Source organism: Panthera leo, chromosome A2 (genome assembly GCF_018350215.1).
Source record: "Panthera leo isolate Ple1 chromosome A2, P.leo_Ple1_pat1.1, whole genome shotgun sequence".
In the NCBI taxonomy this organism is placed as follows: domain Eukaryota; kingdom Metazoa; phylum Chordata; class Mammalia; order Carnivora; family Felidae; genus Panthera; species Panthera leo.
Genome location: NC_056680.1, coordinates 134782247 through 134801750, shown reverse-complemented (window position 1 = coordinate 134801750; position 19504 = coordinate 134782247). Strand labels below are relative to the sequence as shown.

General features: G+C 37.7%; 1 protein-coding gene across 1 annotated transcript in view; it reads left to right on the top strand.

Moving 5' to 3' along the window:
• Nucleotides 1-291: 291 nt before the first annotated feature.
• The window catches only part of CTTNBP2 (cortactin binding protein 2), a 169958-nt gene continuing 150745 nt past the window's right edge, over nt 292-19504 (top strand). The window contains exons 1-2 of the mRNA XM_042922917.1: nt 292-309; nt 5936-5986. Of these exons, the coding sequence (XP_042778851.1) occupies nt 5972-5986 (15 nt within the window). The 5' untranslated portion in view covers nt 292-309; nt 5936-5971. The remainder of the gene's footprint in view (nt 310-5935; nt 5987-19504) is intronic.

The following is a 19504-nucleotide window of genomic DNA, read 5'->3' as shown; positions in this document are numbered from 1 at the left end:
GGAATGCTATACCTTTAGACTAGGCTCTCCTACCTCTGATATTTCCTCATTGGAGATGCCCATATTTCTTGGCTTGCAAGGCTCTCTGTTTCATGTATATTGACCAGCTCTTTCAAACAGATTCCCTGTCACCAATGTATGGATTTTTCCTCTTTGACTTTTTTCTTATTACCTCAAGTGTTGCAGGATTATTGCTCATTAGCCATTTCATTTGTTCCAGTCTTGCTACTGTCACAGGAAGAGCTGACTGCTCTAATAATCAGAGCTCTTCATTCCTGGAATTTGCTGAGCCAAATGTCTATGCTGAGGGTGAGTGTGCTATTGGAGAAATGGGGCTCATGGGATGAAAGCCATTTGGTGCCATTTAGTGCCTTCTATTTTGATTTGCTTATTCATTCATTGATCCATTCAATCAATAATTATTGAGAATCTCCTACGTGTTGGACCAGGAGATAAATAGAAAACAGAATAGACACTATCCCTGCCATAATTAATGTAATAGCCCAGAGAAAGTGTTAGACATTGACAAGGAATGACAAACATGTTACGTCTACATAGGAGAAAAACAAGATTCCAGATGAACTTAGAACCTACTCAGTATTCCACAGTTGTTTAATGAGTGGCTACTATGTATGAAGAACGTTTTTTAGGTACTGAGGATTCAACAGTGAATAAGATTACCAGAGTGCCTGATCTGGTGGGATGTACAATCTCGGAGAAGAAAGAGAAACAACAAATAAAAAAATAATATAATGTCAGTGAATGATAAATACTATGGAATGATAAATACTATGGATAAATACTACGATGAAGGAAATGGTGAGTGGGTAGTACTTGAAAGCCAGTCTGAGATTACATTGAAGTTTGCTTCCTACTTATGTAATGAGCTAACCTTATCAGCCTTCCTGGAAAGTAGCCTTTGGAGCAGGAGGGACATTAAGAGATGTCCCCAGATCTTCAGGTAGGCTTGCAATGCCGGTTTAGGATAGGTCTTCTGTGCAACCTGGAAAGACTATTGTTTCCCGTAATACTTTCTAGTAGCTTGTTGAGTCCTTTTCTGCCCACACAGTAATATATAATAAACAGTAATTCATCTTCTACAAAGAGCTATAGGAGAAATTTTCAAAAATCAACAGTTACCATATCGCTGACAGGAAAGCTAATTCTGAGGGTAAAAAGAATTAAATCTGTATATATCACGGTCTTAAATGAAATGCATAGTGTTGATTTATTGGCAACCTTCTAGCCTAGGCAAATTTTTCTCATGCCCATTTGAGGATAAGACTCAGTGTGTGGAGTCATTGGCAAGAGAGCACTATGATGAATGAGCAGTGGGTTTAAGGTTGGCCAAAGAATATATATTTAGTGAGCATCTACTATGTGAATGGCTGTAGGTTATAAAACTAGAAACTGGAGCCAGGAGGCCTTTGTTCTTATGGCTCTTCTCCACCTGGAACATACTTTTATGCCTAGTTCTATTTATGCTTCAAAATTCAAGACAGATATCATCTTACATATGCCCTTGTCAGAGCAATGCCTCCCCCACCAAAATAAGATTCATTACTCCCCCCTTGTTCCATTCTAGGCTTCTAAATACTGTATTTTTGCTCTTGTGATCATAATTATTTGATTTATATCTCCTTGAGAGGAAGACTGTGTCTTCTCTGTATCTACTATGCTCTACCCAGTTTTTCCCAAAGTTCTCTAATGATAAGAGGCACTTGGTAAATTATCTGGATCATCTGGTCTCTCTCTGGAAATTCTGATCCAGTAATTCTGGGTTAGGGCCTAGGAATCTGTTGTTCTAGCAAGCATTCCAGGTGATTCTTATCATCAGGCAAGATTGAGAAATACTGGCCTAGCATGTAGTTAACACTAGGAAAATATAATTGAGTGAATTAAATAACTACCAATGAACAGAACTTTCTCTCTCCTTTAGATCAGATAATCGTTACATAAATACAGTATTCCAAAATGATTTGTCATTTGGTTCCTAATTTTGATGAAATTGGGAAAGGCGAATACCACGGATCGTTCCGACTCCTTAGACATGAGTGTAGTAAATGATGAACAAATAAATTGAAAGTTGCTGCTGGTAAGGAAGCTATTGATCAGTCATTTATTCACAACTTCATAATTAAGCAGTGCTTCTCAAATGATCTTGCTCCCCTGGGAATATTTGCCCATGCCTGGAGGTATTTGCTTGCCACAGCTGGATTGTTACTTCTAGCATCTAGAGGAAAGGACAGGGATGCTGCTAACCATCCGACAAAGCATGGCAAAACCCTGCTCAACAAATAATGATCTGTTCTCAAATATCAATTGTGTTGAGGTTGACGAACCCGGCATTAAACTCACTTAAAAGCTTTGGGAAAAAAAAAAAAAAATCCTGCTGCCCAGGCCACTCCCCTAGACCAGTTACTGAATGTCTCAGGATGGGAGCCAAGCATTAGCATTTTTCAGCTCTCCATATGCAACCAAGGCTGAGAACCATTGAGAGCTTATAGGATGCCAGAAAGAGGAGTGGACTCAAAAACCTGGTTTTAAGCCCAAAGTTTATCACCCATTAGCTGGGAAATTAGGCATGGCACCTCCCAGTTTCTGTTTCTTCATCTGTAAAATAAGAATAACACCTACATCAGAGGGTTATTATAGGGATTAAAGAGATAATGCATGCGACAGTGCCCTGTAACTAAATCTACAAAAGTAAGGTATCATTATTGTTCCCTGTTTGGGCATCAGTCCAAGTGGCAGAATTGGGTAATTTACTTGCTTAATGCCACAAACATTCTTGCATGCAAATCCATGCTTGCCTTTTTGCCTAAAATGTTCTACATATGCAAAGAGTTGGAAAACTCATATGCTTAGGTGAATTTTTTTAATATAATAAAGTCTCCTTTATTCTTTACTTGTCATATTTGATATGTTTGAATTCATATAAGGTGTTAATAAAGCAATTCCTATGATGTTTGAAAATAATACAGAGACCCCACATGTTTAAGGGGAATGAAGCTTACATTGCTTTGAAGCGTGGTTTAAGACTGATGAGTTAAGGCTAATGAGTTGAGGCTCTCTCGTATCATGTTACTTCCAAGTGCAGTGCATAGACCAGCAGCAGCCACATCAACTGGGTGATGGTTAGACATGCAGAATCTCAGGACCCATCTAGATGTCTTATATCAACATCAATATTTTAATAGCTCCTGGGTGATTTGTAGGCACATTAAGATTACAAAAGCATTACTCTAGAAAATCCTACGTGGGAAATTAGACAACTCAGTTCTCCCAAACATCAGGCATACAATAGTCCTCTGTGAACCCATGTCTATCTGGGTTTCTTGCATCTCATATGGATTCAGACTGCTGCCAACTGCATGCATAGGGACACTCTCCATCTGTCACTTCTCTTTTCCTTGCCACCTCTGGGTTTTTGGCAGCCATTCTATGTTAGTAGGTAGTGATCTTCGAGTTTTCAGCGTAAGCGTAGGCAGAAGATAGTCAGTGTTTATTTCTGCCAACCAATCATTTGAAACCTGTTATTTCTTTGTTTTCATTATCCTGAAAAATAATTTACCTGGCAATAGAAGGGTTAATTCATGAGCTGCAAAACTGGTTTCTTTTGTGCTGAGAAAGCTAGCTGGTTCATCCTTCTTGCTGAGAGAGGCAGTTAATCAGTATATAAAGACCTGTGATTGATGTGGCATAACTTCAAAAGGTACTTGGTTTACTTCTCCATGCAAAAGCCTACTCCCTAAGAAGCAGGCCAAAAGCTTCTCCTGCTTTAGATTCTCAGTATCTTCTCAAGAACTTGTCCATGTTGACGGGACAGCGTGTTCTCAGCTGACATTGGTACCCAACACTTAAGACTCACTTCAAATCATCTAGGAATTTCTTTCAGTAATTCCTATCTCACCTTTCTTTCAAAAGTGTCCCTACATTTGCGATGCCATGAGTTATTATAAATTATATGCATTCAAATCTCCACCTAGGACATTAAAACAATTTTCATGTTATGTGGTAGCCTGTGTGGAGAAGAATTTATTCTGATGTGAGAGAAAGGCCTGTATTTCACCTGAGAAAGCATATCTGAAAGTATTTAGTTCAGAAAGGAAAATACAAAGCCCTATAGGAGAGTGAGGAGAAAAATAAGATTTACTTTGTGAAGAATTAAGGGCTAAAAATGCAGACTAGAGCTTTTTAAAGGTCGGTTAGGGGGCCTGGAGAAGAGTTAAAAAAAAATGTTCCAACCTCATGAGTTACTTAAGAACCCAAACCCCTGCTTAAATTCTTGGCTAATGCACATTTGTAGAAACAATCATAAGGTGACTACCTGTGCAATATACATGAATTAGAGTTCTTACAGTCCAGTAAGCAAAGTAATCAACCTCGAAATAGTAAAAAAAAAATAATTTTTATGTTGTAAAAACACATTGCATTTAAAAGTCACTCTCTTTCATTTTATTAATAATGTGAAATGTACCAATATGTATAAGATATAAGCTTAAAGTTATACTTGTGTTTGATTGAAGGGCCCAGTTGCATTATTGTAAAGTCACAACTCATGTAATAGTATTTAAAAATAAGTATTAATAAATCCTATTAGGTCCTTTGATACATAAGGAGTTAAATAGAAAGTGTTATCTTTTGAAGACACTTTTACCTAAAAGAGACTGTCTTTTGGAGAAGATAATGAAGAGAAGATCCTGCAGACAGGCTTGCCATCAAGAACTAAGTGTTCCATCGGGAGGACAACAATGAATGCATTTGACCTAAGTAGAACATAATTTGGTCTTTGAAAAACTGAGAGATTTTTATATATTTATGTGTGCATAACAATGTTTTCAGAGAAAGGAGGGATCATGGTGGCTGGAAGCTACCGGGTATGCTTAGTGAAAGAGATGGAATATAACGTTGGGCACTGGAAAAATAAGAAGTAGGGTTTGGCATAAGCAGAGATGGCGGGAGCATTTTACACAGGGGAAGAACATGTGTGAGAACACAGAGACAGGCAGGAGCTTAATGTGTATATGGTAGACCCCAACATGCTTTTCTTGGCACTTTTTCCCTGTCTGCCTCTACTTAGGTTTCAAAAAAACAAAATACTAGCCTCTTTTGTGGCTAAGGGAAGTCATGTGGCCATGAGACAGTTCTGGATAGTAAGTCACATGAATAGAACTCTGCTTGGGGTTCCAGGCAAAGTTTTTGTTTTCTTGATAAAAGGGACAACTATGGTTTACACTAACCTCTCCCCTTTCTGTTTTCTTTCTGCCTTGAATATTAAATATGATGGCTGGTGCTGCAGTAGCATCTTGTGACTATGAGGGAAAAGTCTAGAGAGTTCAAGAAATATAAGCCCCAAATTGTTGGATTGCTAAGTCTACACCAGTAGCCAATTTCTTATTGTTTGGGAGGAGAAAATTAATCTTTATTTGCTTAAGCCATTGTGGTCAAGTTTTTGGTCACTTATAGACAAAAGCAATTCTCTCTGATACCATATATGATGAAAAAGTGAAATTTTTTATGTGATTGACACAAAGAATGTTATGGAATGATAGAAAATATTTTCTTGGAGGGTCTGGTTAGATTATGGAGAGCAGAGAGACTGATACTGTGGGCATTGAGAAGCTATTAAATATTATCAAGGCAGAGAAAATGTAGAAGAGCTACTAATTGGAGATTTCACAAATATTGAGAGATTATTCTGATAATAATGTGCAAGATAATTTAAAAAGAAGCATTAGAAGCAACAGAGCCATGTGTTGAAGATGAATCCCAGATATGGTGAAAATTTCAAGTACTTTTCACTCCTCTCATTCAGAATTTGGGATAATTAGACAAGGTGTTGTGATTTCACAGGCTATGCGTGTGTGTTAGTTCAGGTGCAAAGTACCATAGACTGGGTGACTTAGCAATAACAGAAGTTTATTTCTCACAGGTCAAGAGCCTGGAAATCTGAGCTCAGGGAGCCAGCATGATCAGGTTCTTGGTGAGTGGCCTTTTCCTCATTTACAGATGGCTGTCTTTGCTCTGTGTCCTCATGGGACAGAAAGAGAGGAAAGTGAGTTAGCTAACTCTTTGGTCTTTTCTTTTAAGAGCACTAATACCATTCGTGAGGGCTCCACCCTCATGACCTAGTTACTTCCCCAAGGCCCCACCTCCTCATAGCTTCACAGTGGGATAAGGGTTTTAACACATGGATGGGAGTGGGGAAGGGCGAAGCAGAATATTCAGTCCATCACAGCATGGTGTAGGTGAAGTCAGTGCACTAAGGTAAAAGTTGCATATAATTAAAAACACCATGGAGAAACCTAGGATTCAAAGGATAAAACTTTTTGTGTTTATTTTTACATTTTTACTGTGGTCTTCCATTCCTTAGTGTAGTGCTCAGAAATCTTTTCCTATGAAGGGCCAGAGAGCAAAGGTTTTAACCTTTACAGACTGTACTGTCTCCACTGCAGCTACTCAATTCAGCTGTTGAGAGCAAAAGCAGCTGTAGACAGTACACAAATTAGAGATCATGACTATCTATGCTTCAGGAAAAGTCTATTTACAAAAACAGGTAGTAGGTTGGATTTAGGCTGCAACCTGGAGAAGGGCCAGAATGTAAATTAAGGGTGGAGTCCATATAGTTTAATTTGTATAACATAGATATACATGAAAATAAACTGTACTGTTTATAATGTAAATAGTTTTACGGATTTGCTATAATGGTTAGGGTCTTACTGATGAATAAAATAGTTCTATCTAGGATAAGTAACAAAAGGTCTTTCTTTTTTTTTTTTATTGAGAGAGAGAGAGATAGTGCAAGTGAGCGAGGGTGGAGAGAGAGGGAGAATCCCATGAGGGTCAGAGAGAGAGAGAGAGAGAGAGAGAGAGAGAGAGAGAGAGAAAGAGGAGGAGGGCTCACCTGAAGTGGGGCTTGTGCTCACCTGATGGAACTCAGGAACCATGAGATCATGATCTGCACTGAAGTCAGATGCAGGCACCCAGTACCAAAAGGTCTTAAATCTTAAAGAATCACTGAATTCACCTTTTACTTCTCAAAATCATTGTGTAATTTTTTTATGCAATCCAAGATTGTGATTTTCCTCATTAACATAGTTCCTTACTCCCAGGTAATGAATATCACACAATGTCACAAAACTGCATTCCTTTTAAAATATTTTCTAATTCTGGGTGCCTGGATGGCTCAGTTGGCTAAGCGTCCAACTCTTGATCTCGGCTCAGGTCATGATGTCAGGGTTTGTGAGATCAAGCCTGGGGCGAAGGGCTCTGCACTGACAATGGGGAGCCTGCTTGGGATTCTCTCCCCCCCCCAATAAATAAATAAACTTTTAAAAAATAGCAAAAGATTATTTTCTAATTCAAATTTTTAATTGTATTTTGTTTTTGTGATTTTCCCGGGTAATTTAAATATCAAATTTGTTCTTTCTCTTTCTTTTCTTTCCCTCTTCATTTTTTTTTTTTTTTTTTTTTTTTTTTTTGTCAGCATAGGTTAAGGGATGCTGTGGTAATAAATTACTGGCCACATTTCACTGCTCCCAGCAGCTCTCTGAGGCACCTCACTTTTAGGTGGAGACTCAAGGATATACCTTGTGGCTATGCCATGTGGAGTTGTTGACTTCTAGATCCTTGGACAAGGGAAAAGAGATCACAGCTGTTCTCTATACTATGGCCTGGATGTTGTGTGTGTCAATTTTATTTATAGCCAAGTTATCAGAACTAGTAGTCACTTGACCCCAAACTACCTGGCAGGTTGAAAAATACCATCTTTCTGTGTGATCAAATGGGACTTAGCACATAGCATTGCCTCTGACACACATTTATTCTGTTGTGTAAAAGGTCATAACAGAACCAGTTTGTAGTAACTTGGTTGAGGTTTAAAATTTATCTAGGCTAGGGGCGCCTGGGTGGCTCAGTCGGTTAAGCAGCTGACTTGGGCTCAGGTCATGATCTCGCGGTCCGTGAGTTCGAGCCCCGTGTCGGGCTCTGTGCTGACAGCTCAGAGCCTGGAGCCTGTTTCGGATTCTGTGTCTCCCTCTCTCTGACCCTCCCCCATTCATGCTCTCTCTCTCTGTCTCAAAAATAAATAAACGTTAAAAAAAAATTTTTTTTTAAATAAAAACAAAATAAAATTTATCTAGGCTAAATATCCAACATAACATATAGTGACACATAGAGACATAATATAAGCCCTATGAAAGGTCAAGGTTATAGCCCAGTTTTGTTCCTCAGTTTAGGTAGCTACTGTACAATATCTTGAAGATCACCAAAAGGGTTGGTTGAGAATTAGAGAACCTGCAGTGTAGAATGAGAATTCTATTCAGATGTTATGTCACTGGACCACCACAAAATGATATATATTCTAGTTCATTCCCTATAAGGATTTAAATATTATCCTTAGCCAGGCATAGTTAAGAGAATACCCTTTGTTCTGGGTCATCTTTTGTTTTATCCCTCAATTCCATTAATCTGGTCGAGAGTCTCCCACCATTACTACACAGTTAGCATCGTGGTGCTTTTTCTTTAAATGAGAGGCTTTATATTGCTATTTGCTATTTACATATGAACTGTGTAAAGTTGGCTGCCTGCTTTGTATATGACTCCAGAAGTAACAGAATGTTACCATCATCTGTCTGGTCTCTAAAATCTGAGCTTTGGCACTCTGTAAATTTACCCTGGGTTTGCTCCCAAGGTTGAAGGTATATTTCGTTCCTTTAGGCACATGATTCTCACCAGGGAAGCCTGGATTTCTGGGTTTGTAGGTGGGAATTAGAATCTCTGAAGATATGGGCAGTGTGTGCAGTAAGAAAAAACATATTTAGCATAACAATGCAATTTTACATGTTGAAAAATAACTGTTTTAATGATTGAAGCTCCTACAAGTAAAATTCAACCACCTTCTTGGCTGCTGGGAATATGCAGGATTGGGAGGATACATTTCTGAATCAGCAGGGAGTTGGATTTTTACAATTGGATTTTTATTAAAAAGCACATTGGGTTTAAATGTGGAGAATTTTTTTTATGATGGGAAAAGCTAAAAATAGATCCTCCACTGTGCAGAAAAAAGAAACCGACAGCATGATTAGGAGATCTGAGGGCAAGCAGGTCAAAAGGTAAGAACTCAGAGCAGTGGGTAAAGGAATGACATTAGGAGACTGAAAATATGTCTAGGAAATCCTTAGGAATATAAAAAAGGGTCCTGGATACACCTGGTAGTATGGGATGAGAGCTCGCATTATTTAATTTGGATATTAAAGGAAGATGGATAAAGTTGTGATCACTAGATTTGTTTGAAGCGTAACATGTGACCTTTGCATGGCTAAAATCACAAGCCCATATGGACTTTGGTTTCTTCTCTTCAAAAATTCTGTCATTTTCTGAGGTTTTCCCCTGCAAACACTCACGCATAAAATCAGACAATTAGCCAACAGTCAATGACCAAATATTTATCAATCCCATATAACGATCAAAACATTACAAGCCAAAGTCCTATAGGTGTTGCAAAACAGGATATAAGTTTTCCTGTCTGCAAGGAACTTACAGTCTATTTGGGAAAACAAGATATAATTGTAAATAATGCAAAAAGTACATAATTTTCTATTCGAACAAGGATAAGCAAAATATTGGCTTCTTGTGGGACAAATCTGGCCCAACATCTATAGCAATTCTCACACTGCATAGGACAGAGTTGAGTGATTGCTTACAATGCATGCCCACAAACCTAAAATATTAGCCACCCTGCACTTTATAGAAAAAGTTTGCCAACACTTGTATTAGAATAATAAAAAATGTCACGTTGCAAAATGGGATAGATTCCAAGCAGATAACAGAGAGGACAGAGCTACTGGACTTAAGAAGCCCAGACTGGGAAAGCTTCAAGGGGTCCCAGCAGCCCAATTTATTGTGACAAAGAGGAGGGCAAGGAAACTCCAGTTTCCACAGAAAAAAAGGTGAAGAATGAAGGATTCTTATGATTAGTAAGAAAATGCTAAATGTAACTGCATACTGGTTTTATTATATTTTTTCTTAACATTTCTTCTATGCTGACCCTCAAAATAATTAATTTGGGGAAAATCGAATCCTTTTAAATGTTCTTCAGTGTTATTATAAAATCAACACTGATTAAAAATTCACTACCCTCTCTTGAGAAGCAGGAAATATTGCTGCATAGATACATTTATTTATTTATTTATTTATTTATATACCTTATTTATTTATTTTGAGAGTGGGAGAGAGAGAGAGAGCAGGGGATTGGGCAGAGAGAGAGAATCCCAAGCAGACTCTGCACTGACACAGTGGAGCCCAACGTGGGGATTGAATTGACAAATTAGGAGATCATGACCAGAGCAGAAATTGAGTCCCACACTGACCGACTGAACCACCCAGATGCCCCACTGCATAGATGCTTTTAATAAATGAAAATTTGTGATTCACTCTAAAGATAGAGGAGTACATAAATGAATTTCAAGGGAAATTTCCACAAGAAAATGTCGAAATAAAACATCAATATTTATTGTATTTTGATTGAGAGATTTCTATTACCACCTGTCCTTAATTCATAGATGTATTTTATTAACTGCTGCCATTTTGACAAATGAAAATACCTGAAGATAAATGGTAATTGATACATACTCAGGACCTAATTATTTTCCATTGTATTGAATTATTTTGACCCCTTCACACCTTTCTCAGTGCCTCTGAGTCCTTTGGATGTTGTGGGGTCATACTCTCACTCAGATCTGCTTTTCCCAGAAAATGCCTCATGTTCCACATTCTTCCTTGCTCTTATCTTCTCCCCCAATTTGAAATTATTTTCTTAGTATCTTGTATCTTGGGGGGGGGGTCTTACTAGCTACTTAAAGACAATTAGATGAAAATGAGTTAATACGGCTTTTAGTAAACATCTGCTGGTGTTATGATACAGCACTAGGTTAATGAAGAATTCATTCACTCCTAAAACTTCCTTGGTAATGTGCTAGGCTCACAGGACACAAAGATGGATATTTGCTTTTGAGTAGTTTGCTGTCTTCAGCAATGTGTGCCAAAAGGTGGTCCCTGAGTGATCTCCAGATGAATCTCCTGGGCTGCTGATTAAAATATGCAGCTGTTTAGCCTCAAAAAGGGCTTATTCAGTAGAGACACCTGTGGAGGCCACTCAGCATGCATATTTTTAGCTTGCTTCCATTTTTCTGTACTTTAAGGCCAGAAGGAGATGATTCTTGGATTCAGGGCATCGATCAACCAGAACCCTGCAGCCATAGCCAGTTTTGCCTTGCAGATATGTTTTTAAAATTGGAAAATTTCACATAAACATTTGGTTTTTCCATCTCCTGAAAAATGAGAAGCTCTGACATTGCTGGGTTTGTGTTTCTTGACTCAGTTCAAGGAGGAATTCCCCTTTAGTTGGACAGAGCCTGTGCCTTCCTGTTGGCTCAAGTCCCCATCATTCTCCATTGTCTGAAACCCATGTCCACCCTTATTCAGATATCCTTCATACCTGGCTCTTTGTAATCATTTGATTTAATGGCCTGTGATCTGGATTCCAATGGATAATTACATACTCAAAAAAAGTGGTTTTTTTGTTAATGTTAGCCCAGTATATATGTGTTCCAGGTAATGTTAGGCTAGAGCTTAATTCTATGCATACCTTCTGAAAGGCCTTAGGAAGCAGGAGTTTTAGGTTCTACAGCAAGAGAGTGGGCAAGATATTTGGGACAGGTGTCCCCTTTGTCATCTGGCCAGCACAGGTTTAGTTTAGGCTGTTGAACATAGGTTGCAGGAAATAGAATTAAAGTCACCTTGTTTCTTTCTAAATCTAGCATTTCTATAGCAATTGTCACCATGGTATCTTGATGTATTCTGACAGGGGAAATTTCACTTATTAAAAAATGTGGTAATAAGGGAAAGAGAAACTCCTTCCATGCTTTAGCCCCAGAGACACTTCCTTAAAGAAGAGCTCAGAAATGTGTATATACAGGCCAGGAGTTCCACCATGGTATGACCCAGCCAAGGGTAGGTGGAATTTCTTAATGATAATGCAGCAGATGTCCAGCTGAAAGAGCCTTGAACCTGAAGGCTGGAAGATACCTCTAAGTCATAACACTCCTGGTGTAGCTCTTTTCAGCATCCTGGCACTTGTGCATGTTAATCTCATTCAGTCCTCACAACAATCCTGTGAAGTAACTATTGAAATGCTCATTCCCAGTTTATAGTGATGAGAAACAGTCACTGAAGATCCGTCACTTGCTTCAGCTCTAACAAGTCTTCTAGTACCAATGTCCTTCATTTTAAATTACAACCAGTGTTTTAAATTCTTATTCAGCCTTCACAGCTTTTGCCATTTACCTAGACCACTGGAGAAGTGGAGCCCCCTGGAGTTTTGTGGTATGGGCAGTTCTGAGCTCTGGCACATTGACAGAAAAGGTTTGCGTACGGGGTACACTGCAGGCATAAATAAGACAAGCTTTGTGCAATTCCTGGTGGGCTGGCTATAAATCCTCTTTTTGTCAAACTCATTAAAGCACATTCAGAATCAAGTGAATGAGATGATATAATGACCTTGAATCTGATCTCATTCTCAGTATCCTGCCCCCCCCCCCTTAAAAAAAAAAAGAAAGAAAAAGAAAAAACTTTTTTTTTTTTTATTGGAACATTTGCACTGAAAAGCACCAAGGCACACTGCACTGGTTCAAGTCTGTCCATGACTTCGTACACTAGAGATGTGAGCTAACTCCAGAGATGACCTGGCTGAAATAAAGTCACTTGTGGGAGAGCACGGGAAGAATGAGTTCATTCAGAATAGATGCTATATTAGTTTTCTAGGGCTACCAGAACAAAGTACCATAGACTGGGTGGCTTTATTTATTTATTTAAAAAAATTTTTAATGTTTATTTATTTTTGAGAGACAGAGAGACAGAGCATGAGCAGGGGAGGGGCAGAGAGAAAGGGAAACACAGAATCTGAAGCAGGCTCCAAGGCTCTGAGCTGGCAGCATAGAGCCCAACGCAGGGATTGAACTCATGAGCTGTGAGATCGTGACTTGAGCTGAAGTCCAATGCTGGACACTTAACCGATTGAGCCACCCAGGTGCCCATATCTTCTTACTGTTTTGGAGGCTGGAAGTTCAAGACCAAGTTGGCAGCAGTGCTGGTTTCTCCTGAGGCCTCTCTCCTTGGTTTGCAGATGTCCATCTTCTCTTACAGATGGTTTTCCCCATGTGTGTCTGTGTCCTAATCTCTTTTATAAGGAAACCAGGCACATTGGATTAGACACCCCCCCTTCTGCCCCAATAACCTCATTTTACCTTAATTACTTCTGTAAAGATTCTATCTCCAAATACAGTCACATTCTGAAGTACTAGGGGTTAGGACTTCAACATGTGAATTTTGAGGGGGATATAATTTAGCTCATAACAGATGCTTATGTCAACCTTTTTCAAAGGATTTATGAATTGTTAGTATGCATGTTGATGGTGGATGGCAAGATACTTGCACCACTAGGTCTTAGGCATATTTTTAAGTCTAAGTTTCCTCCACTGTTTTGATTAAAATAAATAAATACATAAAATCTTACTGGAATCACATAAACTACATTGTTTTGCCTTAGGGATCATGAAGTTAAAACTCTATGGAAAACAAGAAAGTAATGTAATTATGGGAAACAAGGAAGTAAAGTAAAATAAAACAGGGCAGTGGAGATTTTAGACAGCTGGAGAGCACAAGCCCTAGTCTCAAAGGGACTCAGTGTGAGCACAAGTGGTTTCAGATACTCTGAATTTTTGAGAAGTTGAAAGGCTGAATTTTTATATGAAATTCCTCAATTTTAAAATGTGGGCAATTATTCCCTTAAAAAAAATAACATTGTATGAGTCAAACAAAATGTGTCTGCTCATTGGAATTAGCCCATTGGCTTGGATTAGGCTGAATTTAGATCTAATGGCCTGGACAAGTTCTACCTAATCCCTAGTGATAGTTTTGGACCAACACTATGTAGTATTTAATTAAAACATGTCCTTATTGAGTAAAAAGAGGTATGCTTCAAATGTAGCAATAATCAATTTGGCCAGAACCATCTTGTAGGATCCATCCCACATTTTTCTCTTATGACTTTTGCAAGCACTTACAGAGAGTTTTTACTATTTAATCTAAAATCTTGGAATGCTTGGTTTAAAATTTTCAACATTATACAAAATAGCCTGGTTAGGACTGTTGCATAGCTGTAGGATCATTTTTTAAATTCATAAAATATTTCTGCAATGTCATGTATATATGGGTGACTGTTTATTCTTTAATAAGTGTATGTGGAGCATGAAAATAGTAATCAGTCAAAATTTGCTAGGAGTTTAGTGGGGGCCACTGTTCCAAGTGCTTTAAATGAATCAATCAATTTCATACTCCCAACAACCCTGTAGAGGCAGGAGTCATTATGATGGCTCTTAACTGATGAAGTCACCAAGAACAGCACTTGCCCAAGGTCACACAGCTAGAAAGAGGCTCTTAATTATGGAACCCTGCACTTAACAACTGCACTACAGTATGTGTTCTGAGTTGTTTTATTTTATTTGGCAGATAGGAGGGAGTACCATTTGAGATCTTTAACCTCGGTCCTCAGCATACCCTACTTAGCCTAATACATCTATATTTCCATCCTTCTCCACCTCCTATATACATATATATATTTATTTATATGCACATTTATATATTTATGCACATATATATAAATATGTATAATATATATAATATATAATAATATATATAAAATATATATGCACATATATATTTTATATGCACATAAATATATATTTTTATATGCACATTTTATATAAATATATCTTATATATTTATATATATTACTTACTAAATGTCTCAATTGGGCAGAAATTTTTATTTTAACAAGTATGAACTCTCCTTAAAATCTATAGAGTGAACTTCTTAAATGATGGGGTTCACGAGTAGAATTCCATGGGAAGTACATGAAAAATTTTTAAAAAATTATATTTTCATGTTTGTTCACTTCTCACTGATAGTTAACATTTACTTCAATTATGAATCTAGGCAACAGACCATAGTAGATCTGGCAGTACCTATGACTTTGTCACAGTAGCCATTACAGATATTTTTAAGTCTCAATACAATTGTTACTGAGATCTCAAAATATCATTTACATTCATGGAAACTTCAAAATTACCTTAATTATGGGCCCACTACTATATCTTATTTCCTTATGGAAGAGAGAAGCATGTCTATTCCTCCGTTATAAATTTTTCTTTTTTTATATGCAGAATTTTGATCACTGGGTTTGAATATAACTCATTTTCTTTATGATGACATGTTTTGTTTTATGCATTTACATTTTTTTCTGAGAAGAAATCTGTAAGTTTCACCATAATGCCAAAGGGGCCAATGTAGCTAATCAGTAGTATTTACTCTATCCGTCTATTCACCTATCTACCCACTCATCAGTTACACGGAATTAATTTGACTAAATATTTATTGACTGCTTGTCATGTACTGGGTTTAGTGTTAACACTGCAGCCTTGGAGTTAATGTTCTTCTATGCCCACCAATCTTCATTTGACCTTGAAGTCCAGAAAATCTGCCAAAGTTTCCCAGAATGTACCAGAATCACATTTGAGATGTGTTTGTTCTTTGAAAGACATCCATTTAACCACCAGTCCCTTAACTAAGGAAAACCTAGGGCCATCCTCACTCTATTCTTCCTCTTTTCCTCTTTTCAATCTCTGATTTTTCTTTTATTTTCTGATTTTATTTTATTTTTTCTGATTTTTCTTTTATTTTCTGAAAGCCATCAGGCACACTACTCCCTAGAATAGAAGGCACATTGCTACATTTTTAAGACTGATAATAGAATTTATACATCATGGTATTATATTCTACTGCTGCAATGTCATCCTTTATTGCCAACATGGTTTTTCATGTCTGTTTCTGGATGACTTAGCAGATCGGTGCCTGGATTCTGTTTGTCAATGGCAACTGGAGAGTCTCAGCTGGGTTCCCCCCAACCCCAGGATAAGAAAATAAATAACACGGTCCTGGATACAATCCAATTAGGCAAGGGAGCATTAGGAAGTTTTGTTAGTTATAAACACTCCTTCTAAAAGTAAGTACATGTGGTTTTCAGTTCCAGTCATGACAGAGTGCTTAGTATTAGGTCAACCCTCCTATTAAAAACAACAAAAAGAAGTGAAACACCATATATATGAAATGACTGGTAGAAGGTGTTGGCAGGTCACACATGCAGGCAGGACTTGAGGGGCTATGACTTTTGAGAGGAGGGCTGGGATGGGGGTAGGGGCCAGTTGGGGAAAAATGAGTTTTACTGGGCTAAGGAGACAAAGGTCAGTATTTGAAGGTTGCCAAAGTATGTGGGACTTGAAGGAAAAAGTCCCAGAGAGGAAGAAACTTAAGAGAAAGAGTCCAAAAAATCTGTACATGATTTCCTCTCAAATTTTAGGATAAATTCTAAGCTGAGCATGTACAGGATGAGGTTCCAAGAGAGCCAACACAAAACAGCATGTGGGAGGCCAAGGAGCTGAGCAAAGATTTCATAAACAGGACACAAAACACTAACCACACTAGAAAAAGATCGATCAATTGGATTAAATAAAAAAGTCAGAACTTATGTGCTGATATACAAGCTCATGAAAATACTCTCCTGTTAGAGGTTTTATTGCTTTTGCCTTTCACATTTGAATCTGTGACTCCATTTTTGTGTGTTTCTCTAGCTCTCAAAATGATTTTTTATAGGAAATAGAGCTATATAATGTGGTATTTGTAAGCAGGGTGCCTTTATCCACTACTCAAGCTCAGAGGGTCAGGAGAAGCTTCCAGTCAAATTCTCCCTTGCTCCTTCCTCAAATCTTAAATTCTGGGAATGGGAGTTCACCACCACCATTCCAGTTGGTATCTGTGGCCACATAGGGTGGGGTTGAGGGCTGATCCAAGCAGAGTATGTCAAGCAAAGTTGTCTCATGACCAAATGGCATCATCCCTTTTGGATGGTCAATAGTCAGGAGGTGGAGACTGAAACTGACAAAGTAAGGTCCTTAGCAGATCTGAAGGAAGCAAAAAGTAGCAGTAAGACATCTTCCAACTGAATTTATTCTTAACAAAGATGTTAATGCTGAAAGGGCTAAATCATGAACATTAAAAGATGGTGTAATGATAAAGGGATGTTGATTCTGAGTAATGGTCAGTATGTGGTTATTTCTGTTTCTCCATAAGGAAAGAATACTATATTGCTAGCATAAAAGTACTTCAGTGGTTGAATATTTCTTTTACTGCCAGAATAAAACATTCTAGACTACTTACATGTTGATATGTCAGAAGTATTTTTCTTTATTCTGTAAGTGACTTCACGTTCCCTATGAAGAAAATAGTAACACTAATGCTTTTTTTCTTTCAGTTCTTGAATCATATATATAATTAAGCCTCCAAGTCTAGCCATGACATTGTTCTATAAATATTATGAATTAAATTTTATTTTATATTCATTGGTTAGTTGAAGAACTTCTGGTATTTATATTTATGTTATTATTATTATTTCTTTTCAAACAATGGCATCACATTTTCAGGCAATTTTAAATGAGCTAAATTGATTTTAATCAAAAAAATGTCTTGGTGGACAAACAAACTGTTGTCATCAAGTGAGATTTTGGGCAATGTAAGATGGAATTTATGTCTCAAAAATTCCAAAGGTATTTGAAACTCCATTAACTTATTGTACAGCTAATTAATTATGATTTCCTGGAAAATGTTGATGTATTTTGGGCTATTTCACATTTTTACATGGGAGAACTATATAACATATTCATGGCTTTTCTATATTTTTTATCATAAGTAAATATCACTGAATCAATCATAAATATCATCTACATATTTATTAAAATTTAAGGGCATTAATCTTTAGTTCTTAGTAATTCTTCAAACACTGCATTTCCTTTTGAATTGAACAATATATACCCCATGAAAAGAAAATGTCTAGCTCTATACTCCTAATCAGATGAGAAAAGGGTCTGATCTCACAACTTATTTATATAGTTTTTAAACTTTCTAAGAAAAATAAAGCTTGTTATAATTGATGCCTAATGGTATAAACACCCCATGCGTTATGGTTGCCTAGTAACTACATACTGCAGGCTGGTGGGGTTGCTAATGAGGCTGAATAAACGGAAATATTCAGATCCATTTCCAATTCAGGTGGATGAGGGGCAGCAGTGGTCCAGATTTCTTTGTTAAAATTGTTTTTCCATAACGGTTTTGCACTAAAACACCTTTTGCCCTAGAACTTACTCTAGTTAATGACTTCTGCAGATAAGAGATCAAACCAACAAGTAACGGCTTAAGATTTTAAAAACATTCAATGGAACTGAATCAACATTGATTCATTGTTCTCCCGGAGCCCCAGTTTCTGTTCTGAGTGACAGGACGGGGGAATAATGTTCTTACTTTACCTTTAACTCTTTAATAAAATCTTTTTGGACATCACTTTAGCGCTGAATGACCAAATGCAATTTCCAGCTAGAGGTGGTGTTAAAAGGGGCTGGAAATGATTATAATGATATATTTAGGTTGGCTTTGGCTTGTATCCTACCTAGCAGATTTAATTTCCTAATTACGTTTCGCTTTAGCTTAGGTAAAATTAGCTTGCATTCCCTTGGCACACACCGACTGCAGTTGGTGAAGGAGGCCTTCCAAAACCATAGGTTGTTGACAAGAGTGGCTAACTAGATTAGGATTAAATTTACTGAGTAAAATCCACAAAGAGCCTAAGCACATGTAGATAATGACAAGTTGACTATGAGGGAATGTAGTCAGGTCATGTGAAAATGCATTTCTGGCAATGCCTTAGTTTCAAAACCATGTGATAGATACAGGACCCTCAAGCTCATCTTGCCCTCTTTTGTTAGAGTTCAGAGTGTCAAGGCCTGGGGCTTTGTAGGTGGGTCACCAAGGTGTAGACAGGGATAAACATAAACATGGTCTAGAATATTTAAATTGTATAACGATAGCCTTGCGGATACAGTCAGCAATGGTTTGCTACTCAGTAATTTTGTCATTTGGCAATACTAAGACATGGTAACATATGGTTTGCTCTTTGGAGTTCACATAAATGTTGTCATTTAGCTGAAATAAAGAATTCTCTTGCTCTATCAAGGCAACTGTTTTAGGATATGTGTATGTTCCTTTATCTTTTCACATGGAAGGAAGAATCCCTTTGCATCATTATATATAACTCTCTGAGTTTTTGGTTTAGTGGGTTGGAGGATGTGGTTGGTGAGGCAAGGCCATGGTTTAATCAGAACACCACTTGGCTCCCCCGCCCCCCCCCCCCCCCCCCTCCAGTCTGCACTCCTAGCTGGAGGACCCATTTCATTGGTCTTAAAACAGAATCTCGGAGTATGGCTCAGCACAAGCACCTTCGTTCCAGGGTTCAGAAAATAATTTGTTTTAATTTGACAATAAATTCATTTGTCAGTGG